This window comes from Eubalaena glacialis, chromosome 14 (assembly GCF_028564815.1).
Source record: "Eubalaena glacialis isolate mEubGla1 chromosome 14, mEubGla1.1.hap2.+ XY, whole genome shotgun sequence".
Taxonomy (NCBI): domain Eukaryota; kingdom Metazoa; phylum Chordata; class Mammalia; order Artiodactyla; family Balaenidae; genus Eubalaena; species Eubalaena glacialis.
The window spans coordinates 31,496,069-31,516,253 of record NC_083729.1 but is presented as its reverse complement, the minus strand read 5'-3'; the positions used below and the strand labels follow the sequence as shown (position 1 = coordinate 31,516,253).

The window sequence follows — 20,185 nt, the reverse complement described above, 5'->3', positions numbered from 1 at the left end:
TGTTAAATTTATTCATTTTTTGTTGATGTTATAAACAGAATTGTTTCTTAATTTCATTTTCAGATTGTTGCAAGTTTACAGAAATACAATTGATTGTTTTATATTGATCTTGTATCCTGCAACCTTGTTCAACTCATTTATTCATTCCAATAGTTTTTTTTTTTTAATTGTTTTAAGTGGACAATTTATTTTCATTTATTTATTTATTTAAATTTATTTATTTATTTATTTATTTTTGGCTGTGTTTTGTCTTCGTTGCTGTACATGGGCTTTCTCTAGTTGCCTCGAGCAGGAGCTACTCTTTGTTGTGGTGCGCGGGTTTCTCATGGGTTTCTCATTGCAGTGGCTTCTCTTGTTGGCGGAGCACGGGCTCTAGGCGCGCGGGCTTAGTTGCTCTGCGGCATGTGGGATCTTCTTCGACCAGAGCTCAAACCCGTGTCCCCTGCATTGGCAGGTGGATTCTTAACCACTGCACCACCAGGGAAGTCCCCGTTCCAGTAGTTTTTTAGTGGACTTTTTAATGTTTTCTATATATAAGATCATGTCACCTGTAAATACAGTTTTCCTTTTTCCTTTCCAATCTGAGTACCTCTTACCTCTCTCTTTCTTAGCTAATTGTCCTGGCTAGAATCTCCAGTACAATGTTGAGTACAAAGTGATAAGAGCAAATATCCTAATCTCTTTCCTAATCTTTAGGGAGAAGCATCTAGGTTTTCACGCTATGTATGTTGTTAGCTGTAGAATATTTTTGTAGATTTTTTTTTTTTTGTAGTTGTTTTTAAATCAAGTTCAGGAAGTTCTCTATTTCTAGCATGCTGAGGGTTTTTGTTTTCTTAATCATGAATGGATGTTGGCTTTTGTCAAATGCTTTTTCTGCATCTATTGATGTGGTCATATGATTTTTCTTTAGCCTGTTGATGTGTTGGATCACATTATTAATTTTTTGAATGTTGAGTTAGCCTTGTGTCCCTGGAATAGTTAGTTGTAGTGTATAATTCTTTTTATACAATGTTGGATTCAATTTGCTAATATTTTGTTGAGTATTTTTATATCTATGTTCATGAGATATATGGATCTTTAGTTTTCCTTTCTTGTTATGTCTCTATTTGGTTTTGGTATTAAGGTAACACTGGCCTCATAGAATGAGTTAGGAAGTGTTCCCTCTGCTTCTATTTCCTGGAAGAGCTTAGAGAGAACTGATATCATTTCTTCCTTAAATGTTTGGTAGAACTTACCAGTGAAACTGTCTAAATTTGGTTCATTCTTTTTTGAAGGTTATTAATTATTGATTAAATTTCTTTAGTAGATACAGGTCTATTCAGATGATCTATTTTTTTCTCGTGTGGGTTTGGTAGGTTGTGTCTTTCAAATAATTGGTCCATTTCAACTAAGCTATCAAAATTGTGGGTGTAGAATTGTTCTTAATATTCTTTTACTATCTTTCTAATGTCCATGAAATTAGTAGTTTTGACTCCTCTTTGATTTCTGATATTATTATTTGTCTTTTCTCTCTCAAATTGATTTTATTGATCTTTTCAAAGGACCAGCTTTGGTTCCATTAATTTTTTTTCCCTGTTGTGTTGTTATCCTGTTTTCTTGTGTTCAGCTTTATTGGTGTCTGCTGTATTTTTATTCTGCTTCTTTAGGTTATATTACTCTTCTAGTTTCCTAAGGTGGAAGTTTAGATGATTGAGTTTAGATCTTTTTTCCTAATATATACACCCAAAGCTATAAATTCTCCTCTAACTATTGCTTTCACTGCATTTTACATATTTTCATGGGTTGTATTTTCATTTTCATTTAGTTCAAAATATTTGACCCATGTGTTATTTAGAAGTGTGTTGGCCCATGTGTTACTTAGAAGTGTGTTGTGTAAACTCCAAGTATTACGGGGTTTTCCAGCTATGTTTCTATTACTGGTTTCTAGTTTAATTCAATTGTGGTCTGAGAGCATACTTTGTATGATCTTTTCTTTAAAATTTATTTTAAGGTGTGTTTTAAGGCCCAGTATATGTCCTATTTTGGGGAATGTTCTGTATGAGTTTGAGAGGAATGTGTATTCTGTTGTTGTTGGATGAAGGATTCTATTGGGTTGGCCAAAAAGTTCCTTCGGTTTTTAAGTAAAAAGTAAAAGACACATTTTTCACTTTCATCAAGGACTTTATTGAACAACGTATTCCCCGTTTTGTTCCACTACTTTCTGCCATTTTTCAGGCAACTTCACAATTCCATCCACCCAAAACTTCTTATCTTTTTGAGCAAAGAACTGTTCCAGGTGCCTTTTACAGTCTTCCAGGGAATTGAAATTTATTCCATTAAGAGAATTTTGTAAAGACCGAAATAAATGGAAATCCGAAGGTGCAATGTCTGGTGAATACGGCGGATGAATCAGAACCTCCCAGCCAAGCTGTAACAGTTTTTGCCTGGTCATCAAAGAAACATGCGGTCTTGCGTTATCCTGATGGAAGAGTATGCATTTTCTGTTGACTAATTCCGAATGCTTTTCGTCGAGTGCTGCTTTCATTTGGTCTAATTGGGAGCAGTACTTTTTGGAATTTTCATTTGGTTTTCCGGAAGTAGCTCATAATAGAGGACTCCCTTCCAATCCCACCATATACATAACGTCACCTTCTTTGGATGAAGAATGGTGTTTGGTGTGGTTCGTGGTGGTTCATTTCGCTTGCCCCACAATCTCTTCTGTTCCACATTATTGTACAGTATCCACTTTTCATCACCTGTCACAATTTGTTTTAAAAACGGAACATTTTCCTTATGTTTAAGTAGAGAATCACGTCAGAAATATGGTCAAGAAGGTTTTTTTTGCTTAACTTATGTGGAACCTAAACATCAAAGAGGTGAACATAACTAAGGTGGTGCAAATGATTTTCATCGCTTGATTTGGATATTTTGAGTATGTCGGCTATCTCCCGCGTGGTATAACGTTGATGGTTCTCAATTAATGTCTCGTTTTGATCACTGTCAACTTCAGCTGGTCTACCCGAACGTGGAGCATCGTCCAGAGAGAAATCTCCAGCACGAAACTTCGCAAACCACTTCTGACACATCGGATCAGTCGCAACACCTTCTCCATACACTGCACATATCTTTTTTTGTGTTTCAGCTGCATTTTTACGTTTCTTGAAATAATAAAGCATAATATGCCAAAAATGTGGCTTTTTTTCTTCCATCTTCAGTATTAAAATGGGTACACAAAAATTCACCAACTTTGATAAGTTTTTTTTTAAAGGCATGCTGGTATGACAGCTGTCACAATACAGTCTAACAAAATTGTTTCGAATGAAGTTAAAGACAACTAAGCGCTACTAGAGCCATCTTATGGAAGAAACCAAATGAACCTTTTGGACAACCCAATATAATGTCAATTAGATCCACTTGATTGTTGGTGCTGTTCAGTTCAACTATATCCTTACTGATACTCTGTCTTCTGGGTCTGTCAGTTACTGATTGAAGGGTGTTGAAGTCTCCAAGTATAATAGTGGATTTGTCTTGTTTCTTCTTGCAGTTCAGTTCTTGCCTCACGTATTTTGATGCTTTGTTGTTAAGTGCATACACATTAAAGATAACTGTTAAGTTTTTCTGGAGAATTGACCCCTTTATTATTATGTAATACCACTCTTTATCCTGATAATTTCCTTGTTCTTAAGTCAGCTCGGTCGGAAATTAGTATAACTACTCTAGCGTTTGTTTGATCAGTGTCAGTATGGTATATCTTCCTCCATTCCTTTTCTTTATGTTTAAACTGGGTTTTTTGTGGACAACAAATATTTGGGTCTTTTTTTTTAATCCACAGTGACAGTTTCTGTCATTTAATTGGTTTATTTCAATCATGCACATCTAAATGATTTTTGATAGGATTGGATTGTTATTTCTTATGTTTGTAATTTTCTATTTGTTGTACTTGTTTGTTCTTTTTAAATTTTTTCTGCCTTCTCTAGCTTTAATTGACTATTTTATATGATTCCACATTCTATTCTTTCTTATTATATCTATTATACTTATTTAAACATTTAAAAAAAAACTGGTTTCCTGGAGTTTGCAATATACATTTACAACTAGTCTAAGTCTGCTTTAGAATATTACTATACTGCTTCATGGGTAGAGCAGGTACATTATGACAGAGTATTCCCAATGCCTCCCTCCTATGCCTTATGATGTTGTTGTTAATTTCCTCTGTGTTATGTACCATAATCACCCAATACATTGTTGCTATTAGCACTTCATACACATAGTTGTCTATTAGATGAATTAAGAGAAAGAAAAATAAAAGATTTACTTTCTTGTCTTTCTTTGACATTCTTTTATATATATGTCTGAGTTTCTGACCTATATTATTTTCTTTCCCTTGGAAGAACTTTTAACATTTCTTTCAAGGCAGGTGTACTGGTGACAATCTCCCTCAGTTTTTGTCTAAGGAAGACTATTTCTCCTTCACTTTTGTAGGATAACTTTGCTGGATACAGAATTCTAGGTTGGTGGCTTTTTTCTTTCAGCACTTGAAATATTTCACTCCATTCTCTTCCTGTTTGTGTGTGAGAAGTCCAAAGTGATTCTTATCCTTCCTTGTTCCTCTACAGGTAAAGTGTTTTTTGTCTCTGTTTTCTTTCAGGATTTCCTTTTTGTCTTTGTTATTTTGCAGTTAGACTGTGATATGCCTGGTATAGATCTTTTGGTATTTATCCTATTTGGTGTTCTCTGACTTTCTTGGATCTGTTTTTTAGTATCTGTCATTAATTTTATAAAATTCTCAGCCATTATTACTTCTGATGTTTCTTTTACGCTTTTCTGCCTTCTCCTTCTGGTATTTCCATTACACCTATATTACACCTTTTGCAATTGTCCCACAGTCCTTGAGTGGTCTGTTCTGTTATTCTTATCCTTTTTTGTCTATGCATTTCAATTTGGGAAGTTTCTATTGATATATGTTCATGTTCACTGATTCTTTCCTTGGCCGTGTCCAGTCTGTGGATAAGTATATTAAAGGCATTCTTTATTTCTGTTACAGTGTTTTTTATATCTAGCATTTTCTTTTAGTTCTTTGAGTTTCCATCTCTCTGCTTACGTTACTTGTTTTTGCACATTTTCTACTTTTCTCATTAGAGCCCTTAAGATATTAATCCTAGTTATTTTAAATTTACTATCTCATATTTCAAAATCTGCATCATATCTGAGTTTGGTTCTGATGGTTGCTTTGTCTCGTCAGTCTGTTTTTCCTTACCTTTTGGCATGGCTTGTAATTTTTTTGTTGAAAGTCAGGCGTGAAATATCAGAAAATAGGAACTGACAGTTAAGTTTTTAGCATGAGGAGTTATGTTAATCTAGCTCTAGCTCAGAGATGTGTTTAATGTTTTCTGCTGCTTTAGGTCCCAGAGACTTCAGTTTTCTCCCCCTCCCCCATTATCCTTGGGTTTCTCTAAGAACTCCTTAAATAGAATGTGTCTTGCAGCTCTCTCAGTTGTAATCCACTGTCATCATAGTGGAGCCTGGTTGATGTGGTGGTAAGGTGTGGGTGAGGAAAGCTATATCATTTTATGATTAAATCTCAGTTTTGTAAGTGGGCCTGAGTCCCTGGGCTGTGACCTTCAGAAGTGTTTCTTAGCCTTAACAATTTTTTTTCTCCCCTCACTTGAGACAGGAAGGATAGAGGGGGCTGGAGTTGATGAATTGCCCTTTCCCAGGCTTAGATAAAGCTCTGATAAGGTAGTTTGTCTTGGAGGGCAGGCCTTTGTTAATGGGGACTGCTATCAGTGCTTACTTTCCTGAGTGTATTTGAAAATGGTTGCAGGGAATTCCCTGGCAGTCCAGTGGTTAGGACTCAGTGCTTTCACCGCTGTGGCCCAGGTTCAATCCCTGGTCAGGGAACTAAGATCCTGCAAGCTGTGCAGCATGGCCAAAAAAAAAAAAAAAAAAAAAAAAAAACACCTCAGGGAGCTCCTTGAGGTAAAACCCAAGAAAGTGGGGGCCTATGAAGCCTGAACCTCCACGAGAGGTCTTAGGTCTAGCTAAGCTAGTCTACTAAGCTAGTCTAAGACTAGCTAGACTAGACTAAGCTAGTCTACTCTTAGCTTCCAGCAGTTTGTCCAAATTACCATTTAAATGTTTCTTCCAGTTGCTCCAGTAGCTTCTGCTCCTTGGTAACTGACCTCAGCTTGTGATTCTTTGTATTTGCCTGTCTCTCAGATTTTGGTTTGCAATTTGCCCTGTGACCTCAATTCTCTGATCTAAGAAAGAAAGTTTGTTGATTTTCGTATTGAGCTTTTTTCTTGTTGTGAGGCTGGTGTGCTTTTTACATTAGCTTTATATATGGGAGCACTGAGGCTGGAAGTTCAGTGGAAGACTGTGAAGTCAAATCTCCATGCCAAACCTTAATTTAATAAATAGAGGTGTTTCGCCTTTCTGTTCTAGTAGCACTCAAGTACACTTAAAAAAAACTGTGGTTAAAAAATGCATAGCAAAATTTACCATTTTAATCATTTTTAAGTGTACAGTTTAGTGGCATTAAGTATATTCATATTATTGTGCAATCATCATCACCAGTGCATCTCCAGAACTTTTTCCTTCCCAAACTGAAACTCTGTACACATTAAACTACTCATTCCTCCCCTTCCTCCAGCCCCTGATAACCACTTTTCTACTTTCTGTATGCGTTTGACTACTCTAGGTACCTCATATAAGTAGAATCATACAATTTTGTTATTTTGTATCTGGCTTATTTTACTTAGCATAATGTCTTCCAGGTCAAGGTCACCTTTTAATCAGAACCTTAAAAAAAAGGTTATTTAAACTTCTTTGGTGTGTACCTAAGTTGATATAGTTGTCCTTGTTTGAGCTAGTGCCTTGGGTCAGTCATAATGTCATCTGTTTGTCCAGCCCCAAAAGGAAGGAGGTGGACATGGGGGTGGTTAAGATGTTAGACAGTTTTAAAACTGTTTTAAGAGTCTAATGTTGCTTAATTTGTTCCAGGACTTGCAGAGTATTCTTACATATTCAAATGAAAACTGTAAATTATGTTTGGTGGTCAGAATGTTTATATTAACTCATTCTATCCACTGATTTGTGTGTTTAGTGTTAATAACCTATCTCCAGAATTAGGCACTAGTTTTATACAGATTAAGATTTTCATCTGTTATGTTTTTTTAATTTATTTATTTTATTTTTGACTGTGTTGGGTCTTTGGTGCTGTGCGCGGGCTTTCTCTAGTTGCGTCGAGCAGGGGCTACTCTTCGTTGCGGTGCGCGGACTTCTCATTGCGGTGTCTTCTCTTGTTGCAGAGCACGGGCTCTAGGCACACAGCCTTCAGTAGTTGTGGCTCATGGGCTCTAGAGCGCAGGCTCAGTAGTTGTGGCACACGGGCTTAGTTGCTCCGCGGCATGTGGGATCTTCCCAGACCAGGACTTGAACCTGTGTCCCCTGCGTTGGCAGGCAGATTCTTAACCATTGCGCCACCAGGGAAGTCCCATCTGTTATGTTTTTATGGGGAATACTTCATAACTAGGAAGAATCTGCTCTTTTATTGTACAGTTACTTGGGTCTTTAATTTCATCCTTTTTATCCCTTTTCCTTCTCGCTGTGATGAGTTACTGTGGCTTTTGAATGGGCCTTTATTCATCTGGCCTGCCCATTGTTGGAGTCAGTAAGACTGGGAACAGGGTGTGTGGTCTGATACATATAGACCTGGTTGGACCACCAAGTCTGTGTTTCAAGTTTACCAGCTATTGTTTCACTTTGTTGCTAGAGAATGTTATCTTTCCTATGGTGAAATAAGAATTTGTTTCTTATTATTTAGAGTAGGTAAGGGTTCTTTATTGTTTTTTTATAAATTTTTTAAAAATTTGTTTATTTTATTTTTGGCTGTGTTCAGTCTTCGTTGTCTTCATTGATGCACGCGGGCTTTCTCTAGTTGTGGCGAGTGGGGACTACTCTTCGTTGCAGTGTGCAGGCTTCTCATTGTGGTGGCTTCCCTTGTTGTGGAGCACGGGCTCTAGGTGCGCAGGCTTCAGTAGTTGCAGCATGCGGGTTCAGTAGTTGTGGCTCATGGGCTTAGTTGCTCTGCGGCATGTGGGATCTTCCCGGACCGGGGCTCAAACCTGTGTCCCCTGCATTGGCAGGTGGATTCTTAACCACTGTGCCACCAGGGAAGCCCGGGTTCTTTATTGTTGATAATTATATTGCACTGGTAAGTCTTCTTGGCAAGGGTTTATGTTTATTCACTATAATATTTGACTACATTTAAAGTTCAGGTGTTTTCATATTGCCTTTTGCAACTGAGATTTATTCAATAAGATTTTTTTATTTTACTGGAGGATTAAAATCATTTTAGAAATTTTGAGTTTTAAGGCCTTTTTTGTCCCTACAGTAGTAAATGGTATCAGATTACTGTTTTTCAAGTTCTTAAGTTTGCTTTTACTAACTTATGACAGCAAATAGTATCCCTTATCAGCAAGGCTGCTTCTAGAATTCATTAGAATGCTCCTTGAGGGCAGGAATGTTTGTTCTTTTTCAGTGCTGTGTCCCTAGAACCTAAAACAGTGGCTGGCACATGGCAGGGGTGCAATAAATATTTGTTGAATGAGTATATATGAATATATTAAATTTATCAGTATTCAATATGTTAGAGAAATAGCAAGACTTCTTAATTTCATGTTTTGAAATATCAAAACTTAGTGGTTTTAATTAGCTAAGTTCTCTGACTTACCTTTTCTTTTGTCCTTTTATTGACTAATCAGTTTAGTAAACATTTCCATTACAGGGTAACTAAGAAGAGATGATACATAGTCAATAGATTTTTTTAAATGAGACACCAGTTCTTTTTAAAGTTTCTTTGGAGAGGGTAAGGTTAACAAACATCTTAGCCTATGATATCAGTCATCTATACTTTTTAAAATTTATTTTTACTCTCTTGTTCGTGTAATTGTTTCTAGGAGTAATTAAAAGGATCATATTTCTTTTTTTTTAGTAAACATATTTATGTATGTATGGCTGCATTGGGTCTTTGTTGCTGCACACGGGCTAGTTGTGGCGCACGGGCTTAGTTGCTCTGAGGCATGTGGGATCTTCCCGGACCAGGGCTCAAACCCATGTCCCCTGCATTGGCAGGCAGACTCCCAACCACTGCGCCACCAGGGAAGTCCTTAAAAGGATCATATTTCTTAGGTATCTTTTACACATGTTCAAAAGGGAACACAATGAAGCTTAATAATTAAATTTTTTAATGTATTTATTTATTGAGCAAATATTTTGAGTGCCTACTGCAAGCCAGGCACTATTCTCTCTTCTGGGAGTACTATTCTATGTTTTGAGAGAAAAAAAAGACAAAACTTTCTTTCTTCATGGAACTTTACATTCTCATAGGAGAGATAGGGAAACAAGATGTAGAATAAAAACAGATTTCTCTAATAGGGTAGATTCTTTTAAGTTACTGTGTAGGTTGAACCTTTTAAAAATAATCAGTTTATTAAATACCTACCACTTTGACATTGTTGGAGAATGAGATGCCACATGTGAGAGCCTAGAATAAGGCAAGGCACTTTGGTAGGAACAGTTTTGTAAACAAAAACGGAGTTTACAGCCTGTGCTCTCAGTATTCACACAAGAACTGCATTGCAAAGCTATTTAAAGATAACCACCTGCAGTGTCGGTAATATGCTTTAAGAGTTCACAAAAGTCAGAGTTTCTTGACAGCTGGCTCAGTCTTGGCAGACAGCAGGTGGAACAAAGGTATAGAGATGCTAAACAACATACGTATTTGGGAATAGTGACCTTTTTGGAGTGGTAGAAACTGGAAGAGGGGTGTGTGTGTGTGTGTGTGTGTGTTTGGGGAACTTATGAGTACTATCAGGAGCAGAGATAGAAAAAGTAAATTAAAGGTGGATTGTATGCAACAGGTCTCTAGATGGTCCTGTAAATAAATGGGGAGCCACAGATGACTTTTTAGTAGGACAATGGCAAGATTACATTTCTTGTTGAGAAAATTAAGTGACTATGGGAAGGATGGGTTGGAGAGTACGACAGGGAGGTTCCAGGCTATTTGGGACATCTAAAGTATAGCCCAGGGGCAAGACCATTGTTGGGCTTGTCCATAGTATATAATGTGAATAGAATTGTGCCATGTGGCAGGCAGCCTTGTGACCAACAAAGGGATGAGGGTCAAAAGTTGAAGATACTGAAAGTGAAGAAGAGAATCCAAGAGAATTTTGTAGTTAATAGGATTGGTAACCTACTGGGGATGGGAGTTTTGTGGGATAATAATAATTATAGATGGTTTGAAGTTTAAGACGGATCTTCACATTAGGTAGTGATGGTCTGGACAACACTTTTTTTCCCCACCTTGTATCTCATTTTCATAAATTGCTTCATCCCTCATTGAGCCTACCATACCCATCTTTTTTCCACCCCTAATTTGAGCTTTGATATCTGTTTGGACTATATAGTGAAGCTTATTAGAAGTATTTCTGAAACAAAGGAATTTTTCCTGTGGGGGAGGTACTTTGAGAAAAGGGTATATGGGCTTTAAGTATACTTAAAGTATAGGGCTCTTTTTAAAAAAAAATTATTTATTTTATTTATTTATTTTTGGCCGTGTTGGGTCTTTGTTTCTGCACGCAGGCTTTCTCTAGTTGTGACGAGCGGGGGCTACTCTTCGTTGTGGTGCACGGGCTTCTCGTTGCGGTGGCTTCTCTTGTTGCGGAACACGGGCTCTAGGCGTGCAGACTTAAGAAGTTGCGGCTCGCTGGCTCTAGAGCACAGGCTCAGTAGTTGTGGCACACGGGCTTAGTTGCTCCGTGGCATGTGGGATCTTCCCAGACCAGGGCTCAAACCCGTGTCCCTTGCATTGGCAGGCAGATTCTTAACCACTGTGCCACCAGGGAAATCCCTAGGGCTCTTAATATATGTCAAAGTTAACTCATTTATTATATTCCAGATTTAATTTTCTAGATAAATTACCTTATGGTATAGTAACTTTTATATAATTTTATAGTATTTAATTATAACAGTCTAGCCCTGTGAGGTACGTTAAAACATTTTATTATGGAAAAATTTAAATATACCCCAAAATAGTAGAGTGTTATGAACCCCAGTATACCTATCAACATTTTGCTGGTCTTGTTTCATCTGTTTTTCCCTCTGCCCTTTTATTCTTTTTTTTTGCTGAAATATTTTAAAGCAAATGCTAGGCATATTCTTTCACCATAAATACTTGAATATTTAACAGTTAAGGACTTTATTATTATTATTAATACAACCACAAAACCATTATCACACCAAGCAATCATCTTTACCCCAACTTAACACCATCTAATATACCCAGTCTGGATTCAGATTTCCCTTTCGGTTTCGAAAAAGAGTTTTATAGCTGGATTGTTTGAATCAGGTTTCAAACAAGTCTTGTGGTTATTTTTAAAGTTGATAATTTTTTAATATAAATTTATTTATTTATTTATTTTTGGTTGCGTTGGGTCTTTGTTGCTGCACACAGGCTTTGTCTAGTTGTGGCGAGCAGGGGCTACTGTTTGTTGTGGTGCGTGGTCTTCTCATTGGGGTGGCTTGTTGTGGAGCATGGGCTCTAGGCGCGCAGGCTTCAGTAGTTGTGGCACGCGGGCTCAGTAGTTGTGGCTCCTGGGCTCTAGAGCGCAGGCTCAGTAGTTGTGGTGCACGGGCTTAGTTGCTCTGTGGCATGTGGGATCTTCCCGGACCAGGGCTCGAACCCGTGTCCCCTGCATTGCCAGGCGGATTCTTAACCACTGCGCCACCAGGGAAGCCCAATAGTTGATATTTTTTAAAGAGAAAATTAAGGCAGTGTGAAAACATTTTAGTATAAGCTATTCTAAGAGAGCAACGCTGTTTTGACAGCCATTCTGTCTGGAACTTAGTTTTGTACAAGGAGGTATCGAAATAGCTAGTATCTATTTTTTATGATTTTTAAACATAGCAAATCTTTCCAAAATGGAGGAAGTGGGTGTGACCCCACTTATCTAGAAGCCTAGAGTATGAAAATGTGAGCTATTCAAGAAGGTTCAGGTTTGGAGGAAGACCACATCTCTCTTAGTCAAAACACCCTAGATGGGATTTGGGACTGTTTTTGTAACTACTTGTGTAATGTTACAGTATATTTTATCTCCCTGGATGTACCTTCCTCATCTATAAAATGAGTGGATGATTTCTTTTTTCTTTTTTTATTTTTATTGAAGTGTAGTTGATTTACAATGTTGTGAAGAGTGGGTGATTTCTTATATTCCTTTTGAGTTCTTATTTTTGTGTGTTTTATTTTCTATTTATGCTTGACTTTAACAGGATTCTCAAAGTTGGATTGGTGGAAACAATGAACCATTGACTGGCTTTACATGGCGAGGTGGTTGTGAAAGAGAAACAACAGGCATACAAGTCTGGAATGAAGTGTTTGTGATCGACAGACCTAATGGAACAAAAGTAAGATTCTCTTTATAGTTTTTTACTATTTTTTTCTTCCATGTTCTTTCTTGAGCAAAACAACACAGAACTATTAATATCTGATAACTTTAACATATGTGGATTATTATGTCAAATTGTGTGAGATAGAGTACTTTTCTTGACTTAATTACTGATTTTGATATTAACCATTTTATATTTGACTTTTATAGTCACTACTGGTGAATTTTTTACTTAGTATTTTAAACTTTTAAATTCCTAGGTGGCTGTGCTGCTAATGGATACCCAGGGTGCCTTTGATAGCCAGTCAACTATCAAAGATTGTGCAACAGTGTTTGCTCTGAGCACTATGACTAGCTCTGTCCAGGTGAGATACAGAGATGCTGTGGTATGATCAGGTCAGACAATCCTAATACCTTTGCTCTTCCTCAAGATGCCTTTTGACTGAAGAAAAAAAAAGATTAAAATTAGAGAAACTATTTACGTTTAGTATTGGTCATTTACATTTCTATGCTTGCTGTTCTGGCTTACAATGTGAAATTTCATACTTTTAGTGCTTACCAGGGAAACAGTGAACCAATAGCCAATCCCTTTGGTATTTCATCATAGCATCTATGCTTTTTTCTTTTTAAAGGAATATATATTATTGCATGTTATCCTTAATTGAATTCAAGGATATTCAGTTGATATTGAATTCAATTGAATTCAGTCATATACAGTAAAATATAGAGTGTTTCTTTATTTTTTGGCTAAACCAACCAAACAAACAACAAAACCAAGTAATTAAATTTAGTTTTCTACTCGATATGTATGACAACTAGTACATGATTATTTGAACTAATGGAGGTAGAGGCATAATAATTAATTCGTATTGAGAAAATCTTAATGATGTTTATATAATAAACTAAGGACTTAAAGTACCTGTTTCATTTAGAAAGGGGTAAAATCCTTTCTGTTTTTTCACTTATGCTGTACCCTAGTTATGTTTGGTGTTCTATCAAGTTCTAGTCTCTTCAAGCTAGGCCATCTCTTTTCTGTATAATTTAGACTAATTGCACTGAATTAAACCACCACAGGTCATTTTTTATTTCTTTACTTTCTGTTTCCTGAGCTCATCTGTGGTTGATACTTCTCTGGCTGAAAAATGAATTATTGAAATATGGTGGTTAGGTCCAGCTGGTGATGTATCAAGATGTATATTTGCAGATGTTTTAAAAAGTATGTGCTTCTCCAGAGATAAGAAATATTTCTTATGGATGGTAGATTATAGGTGATACCGTCACAGTGTCTTGGAATTTTTGTGCTTTCTATTAATATCTGGAATGTATGACCAGTTTCTATTAAAGTTCCCATTTCCTTTCTTCCTCAATTCGAAGTATCTAGCGGTCAGAGTGGAAACAAGTTTTGGAATTATTATGAGATAAAAGAGAAGTGGCTTCTTTTTATTATAGGGATGGGGATATCTGTCACTACAAACTAAGTGATGTTATTGGGGACCCTCAGGGTCTCTTTTTTTCAGTTTGTCCTACCTCTTTTTCTCTGATCTTGCAGGGCAGCACAACTGCCATTTCCTTGAGGCAAACAGGAGCCACATCTTTGTGTTTATATTATCACATTATAGCCTTTCAGATTAGCTGGCTCTGTGGCTTGCATTAAATTATAAGTTCTCTGTCCTAAAACTTATACCATGGTGTTCTCTTGTTTTATTCAACTTTATGATAGCAAGAGAACTGGTTTTGGACAACCACGTAAAGCCATTCAGCCACTTTCTTATCGTAAAACAAAGATTTTGCCCATCTTGCCTATCTCACATGTGGTTTTGTGTGCAGTCAGAAATAAGATCCAAATGAGATAATGCATAAGAAAACGGTTTGTAAACTAAATAATCAAGAAGATTAATTTTTTTTTCTTTTTTAAGGCCGCACCGTGCGGCATATGGGATCTTAGTTCCGCAACCAGGGATCGAACCTGTGCCCACATGCATTGGAAGCGCGGAGTCTTTTTTTTTTTAAATAAATAAATAAATAAATTTATGTATGTATGTGTGTATGGCTGTGTTGCTGTGCGTGGACTTTCTCTAGTTGCGGCGAGCGGGGGCTACTTTTCGTTGCGGTGCGCAGGCTTCTCAATGCGGTGGTTTCTCTTGTTGCAGAGCACAGGCTCTAGAGCGCAGGCTCAGTAGTTGTGGCACACAGGCTTAGTTGCTCCATGGCATGTGGCATCTTCCCGGACCAGGGCTCGAACCTGTGTCCCCTGCGTTGGCAGGCGGATTCTTAACCACTGTGCCACCAGGGAAGTCCCAGGAGTGCAGAGTCTTAACCACTGGACCACCAGGGAAGTCCCTAAAATTAGTTTTTATTATTGCTTCTTTCCTGATTCTTGAGGCTAGATTTCTCTCCTTCCTTACATAAGTTATCTGGCTGATAGATCAATGACAAATTGATCCCTTTGTCATTTATTCTTTCAAAAAATAATTACTGAGCATCTATTAAGTACAACAGAGTATGCTAAGTAGTAATGATCCACAATAAACAAATCTTCTTTTCTGTTTGCTATTTACAACCTGGCCCTGACAATGAAAGGATCTGGTCCTATTTTCTAAAAGCTAAGGCCCATATGGGTGAGAATAGGTTGGTTATGCTTTCAGTTTTTAAGTTTAAATCTAGAGTTTAATCACCTCATCATTAATTACTTTTTAAGAACCTGTTTGGAATTAGTCAACTGAGAATATCATTTTAGGTTTGCTGGGCTATATTGGCTGTTTATATTCTTGACCTCCAAGTGATTAAGTTAGATTATCACTTATTTGCTGTTAGAACAAATTGTTCTATATTTGGAGTAACCCTGTTTTCTTAGATATAAGTTATTTCCTAGCAGAGGCGACAACTGTGGACACCCACTTTTCTCCTTTGGTGGTCTAGGTCATCTTTTAAAGACCTGACTCGGAAGGATTGGACCTAGTGAATCTTTTCTCCAATTGCTGTTTCTTGAGAGTACTTAAGTTTCCGTTACCAGCTCTGGTCTATGGGCCGTGGAAAGTGGAAGAGTGCTACCTATGGGGTGTGTGTATGTGTGTGTGTTTGTGTGTGTGTGTGTGTGTGTGTGTGTTTTAGCTACCACAGTCTGGAAAAATTTTCATGTTATTTAGACTGAGTTTGCTTAAGTAAAACGATAACCATAATATTAGAGTCAAGTTAGTTGAGGCACCCACTGAATAAACCATAAACTATATACTATGAATGCTCCAAGGAGGAATTTATCTTTGTATTGGGTTGGCCAAAAAGTTCGTTTGGGTTTTCTGTAACATCTTACAGAGAAAAACCCGAATGAACTTTTTGGCCAAACCAATAGAACTATGCCCTTCACATTCATTGACTTAAAAAAACAGTTGGGTAGTTGGGGAAACTCTTCACTTAAAAAAAAAAATCATGTCGTAACATTAAAGAAACTTACTGTGTAATATACTTTTTTTTTAATGTCTGCTGCCTTCTTGGCCCCATATGCGTATATTCATGATTTTTACGTAGTTTACCACCACTGCTTCCCCCTTAATGTTTTATCCTGACTGTTAGGAAAAAAGAAAATTCTTTTCATGGACCACTGGTTAAGATAGTGACTGAGTCATTCATTTGTGCTCAGGTGTAAAATAGCCTTCATTTCCACAAGTAAAGTTATACACAGCTGGGTATTCAAAGTAAAACACTAATAAAAACAAAAATTTGTTTTAACAGGTGTATAATTTGTCTCAAAATATTCAAGAAGATGATCTTCAACACTTGCAAGTATGTATGTCTCAAAGAATGTATGCCAAAGTATTGAAAATTTAATTCCCACTTTGTTGTGACTTTACACCAAGAACCTGTAATATTGTAAGAAGATTGACTATTATATGGTTTTAAACAGATGTACGACTTCTTAACTAGAAGAAATTTTAAAGTATACGCAGTCTTAAAAAATTAAATGCTTGGCTTTCAAATGATTTTAAAGGCTCTGACATCTAGTCGTCTGATACAGAATAGCTTTACAGATGTCTTCTTTCAACCTCTTCGGGGGCATTATTTTAAATAATTTGATTTAATAGTTATTTACAGAATACGGCAGACTTGCAATGGAAGAAATCTACCAGAAGCCATTTCAGGTAAATAAATATTTTATCATTAAAAAAAAATTTATCTATGAAAAGCTATCATCTTGTATCTCTGGAGATATGAGGACATTATGCAAAACTAATTTTTAACAACAGATCTAGTAGAATTGAAACTAACTTATGGTAATGTCATCACCATCTTATCAGTAGCAGCTTACAGGATAGGAAATAGAACAAATGAATGTAGACTGGTTCTTAATACTTTTACTTAAAGAGGTTAATAACATTTCTCTTAACTGGATATTACTTCCAAAACATGAGACAGTCATGTAAATTTCTTTTATATGTGATAAACTACTAGAAAATGTTATTGGTTGTACATGTGCATGTGTGTGTGTGTGGTATATTACAAGTTGAGGTTAGACCTGTTATTCTTTATTTTTGTTTCAAATAGAAAAGTTTCAGAATTTATTATATCTCTCCCCCATGTGTTTTTTCATTACTTTTAAATGCTAGTTACAGAATATTAAGTCAGAAATTAACCTTGATTTGAGAAGCATATGCTCTGCTTGCTTCTGTGGAGCCTTATCATTAGAGATTTAAAAAAAAAACAGAGCTAATTTCAGATAGATTCTTTTTTGAACTAAGTGTAATTTGTAAGTAGACATTGTACTGTTTGGTTAGTTGTGTTATAGTAGGTGAGAATGACTCCACCCCGTTTGCTCATCAGTGTGTGAAGTCCTTCCTGTGTGATAGCATCCCTGGTGATTCTGTTAGTGGGTTACATTGATTCTGCCTCAGTCTTGTCTGGCTCAGGTGATCACTTTTATGAAATATTTGGGCAGGTTATGGTGTCATTTTGTGTGTATGATGAAATATACTCTATTTGGCCTATATCAGTTTTTCTGAACTGGGGTAATTTTGCCACCCAGAGGGCATTTGCCAGTGTCTGGAGACATTTTTGGTTGTCACAGTTTTGGGGAGGAAGTTCATGCCATTGGCATCTAGTTTATAGAGGCCAGACGTGCTGTTCAACATCCTACAAAATGTAGGACAGCCGTGATAATAAGAATTATCTGACCCAAAGTGTCAGTAGTGCTGAGTTGAGGAACTTAAGCATATAGGAATAAAAAATTCTGTGAAAAGAACTAATTGGTCTAGAATTAGGTTAGTTGGTCTTCTAGTTACACAATCTTGACTTAAAATTATGATCTGTATACCCTGATATGTCTTTTGTTTCTTTTTAAAATATCCCGTATTATTGCTTGTGGTTACTCCTTATACACAGTGAGGTTCTCAAATGGAGGTAGTTTCTTGGTATAGGAGCTGGGAGTATTGTTGGCTTATGTAGACTCTTGATATAACTATGAGTAGTATTAAGCCATTTGGTTACTATAACTTTTGATAAGGATTGTTTTTGGGGAGTAAGGGGTGCTTCAGTTTTTAAAGTAGTAATTTTTGGTAAAATTTTATAAGAAATGATTTCAATTTGTTTCCCTTCTTTCTGTAGACATTAATGTTTTTGATTCGAGACTGGAGTTATCCTTATGAACATTCATATGGTTTGGAAGGTGGAAAACAATTCCTTGAAAAGAGATTGCAGGTAAGCCCCCATTTCTTAGAGAGGAGAGCATACGCACCAAGCCCCAGGGGAAGGTGTGGCCTGTCTGGACTGCTGCTTAGACTACCAACCTCTAAGTGTCATTGGAACGAATTGAGTATCCCAGGTTAACCCAGATAACTGCATACATAATTGACGAGAAGTAAAATGGTAGCACTCCTGTGAAAGAGGACAATAGAAATGCCCTCAAGTAGAAGTTAAGGAATGGATATTTCTCTCCAGAGCCAACTGCCCCTTCAGTAAATCAATATTCAAAGGATAAAAGTTTGAAGTAGACTAACTTTTTGATCTGCTCAGGTTGCAGGCATGTCTCTTTCTGGCCCAGCTGAGCTTCCGAGCATTTGGGACAGGCTGGATAATCTAGTGTGGATGCATTGAACACAGATGATGTGAGACTCTCTTTCCAAGGAATACTATCTCGTTGAGTGGCAGCATATAGAGAAAAAAGGGATCTTAAACATTATCTAGTATAGCCTTTACACACACACACACACACACACACACACACACACACACACACACACACACACACACACAACTGGGACCCAGAGAAGTGACTTGCCCTTGGTCACTTAACTAATTATTGATAACTGGGAGTAGGATCCAAATATCCAAACTCCTGGCCTGGCCTATGCAAAATGCCACACCAAGTCATTCCTGGAAAATAACATCACCGACATGATCCTTTATTCCTAAAGGTACCCTCCTATGGAAGTACTTTGGGAAACCCTCAGGTCAGATACTACCTACCTACTGGTGTCCACAAAAGATACATAAAAATACCTTTATTCATAAGTAGGAGGTTTAGCTCTTTGGGGTAATAAAATTTTGTTTGTTTCCTATGGAAAAATGCATTTAATTTCGCAGCCACATTCAAAGACTTAGGGTATAATGTAATTTTCCTTAATCCTAAAATGAGATCAAAACCAACTCCTCATTTCTTGGATTATTTGAAAGGCATTTCTAGACTTGTCAGAGATAATTTCATTCATCAGCGTTTTCTCTGGTTTGTTCAGAAGAAATTAACCCACAGCACATCAGGCATACTAACTAAATTCAGAATTATGTACTTCAAAGATAAGGAGGTTTTTAAATATATTATTGAAGCGATACAGAAAAGTGCTCAGATCATAAGTGTGCAGCTTGAGGAGTTTGTACAAATTGAACATAGCCATGTAACCACCCAGAAGCGACTGCCTGTATCCACTAACTCCCGCCCCCTCCCCCCCCCCAAATCCTTCATTACTCTTTTGACTTCCAACAGGCTTTGTTTTTGGACTTTTTATGAAAGGAATCATATACAGTATGTATTCTTTTGTGTCCAGCTTCTTTTGCCCAGTATTACATTTCTGAGATTAATCCATATTGTTGCATGTAGTTTAGTTCACTTATTCTCATTGCTATGCAGTATTCCATTGTATGAACAGGCAGCAGGTTTTCCATTCTACTCTTGATGGAGATTTAGGTAGTTTCCAGATTTTGTTGATTACGAATGGTGCATGTTTTTTAGAATGGTTTTTGAGAAGAGTTTGGGAGAATATGTGAGTTATATTGGGATAAGTAGTTAGTAAAAATCTAACATTAAGATTTCTTTCCAGAAAATACATAGCAGTTCTCTCTTCTGCAAAACACTGATAAACTAGCATAAATCATAAATAATCATTTGGAGTGAGTGCCGAAATCCTAATAAATTTTTAAGGCTCTTTGGACTGCATTGGAGCTTTTCGCCTTATCTGTTGTTTTGCTCAGGGGCTGACCTTTTTATTTGTAGGCAAATTAGTACTTTGTTTTTCTCTTTGCCATTATAAGTACTTTAAAGGCAAATTCTTAATTTATTTACTGGTTTATAAATCACAACCACACCTGTTGTTCTGGTGTTAGATATTATGATTAATTATTATTTGTATTTATTCATATCCTTGGCAGCTAACATGGGGAAAAAAAACTTTTTTGGTTTAAGACAGTGTGGGGTCATAGCAAATGGTTAGAAATGGGTCTTTAGTAAAATTTTATTGTCAAGAAACACCCATCTAGACTAGCATTTGAGTTAGTGT

At 36.8% G+C, this 20,185-nt stretch overlaps 1 protein-coding gene across 5 annotated transcripts in view; it reads left to right on the top strand.

Moving 5' to 3' along the window:
- The window catches only part of ATL2 (atlastin GTPase 2), a 68,598-nt gene that overhangs the window by 39,796 nt on the left and 8,617 nt on the right, over positions 1 to 20,185 (top strand). For all 5 annotated transcript variants that reach the window (XM_061168688.1, XM_061168687.1, XM_061168686.1 and 2 more), the window contains 5 exons: positions 12,310 to 12,444; positions 12,686 to 12,790; positions 16,155 to 16,205; positions 16,505 to 16,561; positions 18,021 to 18,113. In XM_061168688.1, the coding sequence (XP_061024671.1) occupies positions 12,310 to 12,444; positions 12,686 to 12,790; positions 16,155 to 16,205; positions 16,505 to 16,561; positions 18,021 to 18,113 (441 nt within the window). The remainder of the gene's footprint in view (positions 1 to 12,309; positions 12,445 to 12,685; positions 12,791 to 16,154; positions 16,206 to 16,504; positions 16,562 to 18,020; positions 18,114 to 20,185) is intronic.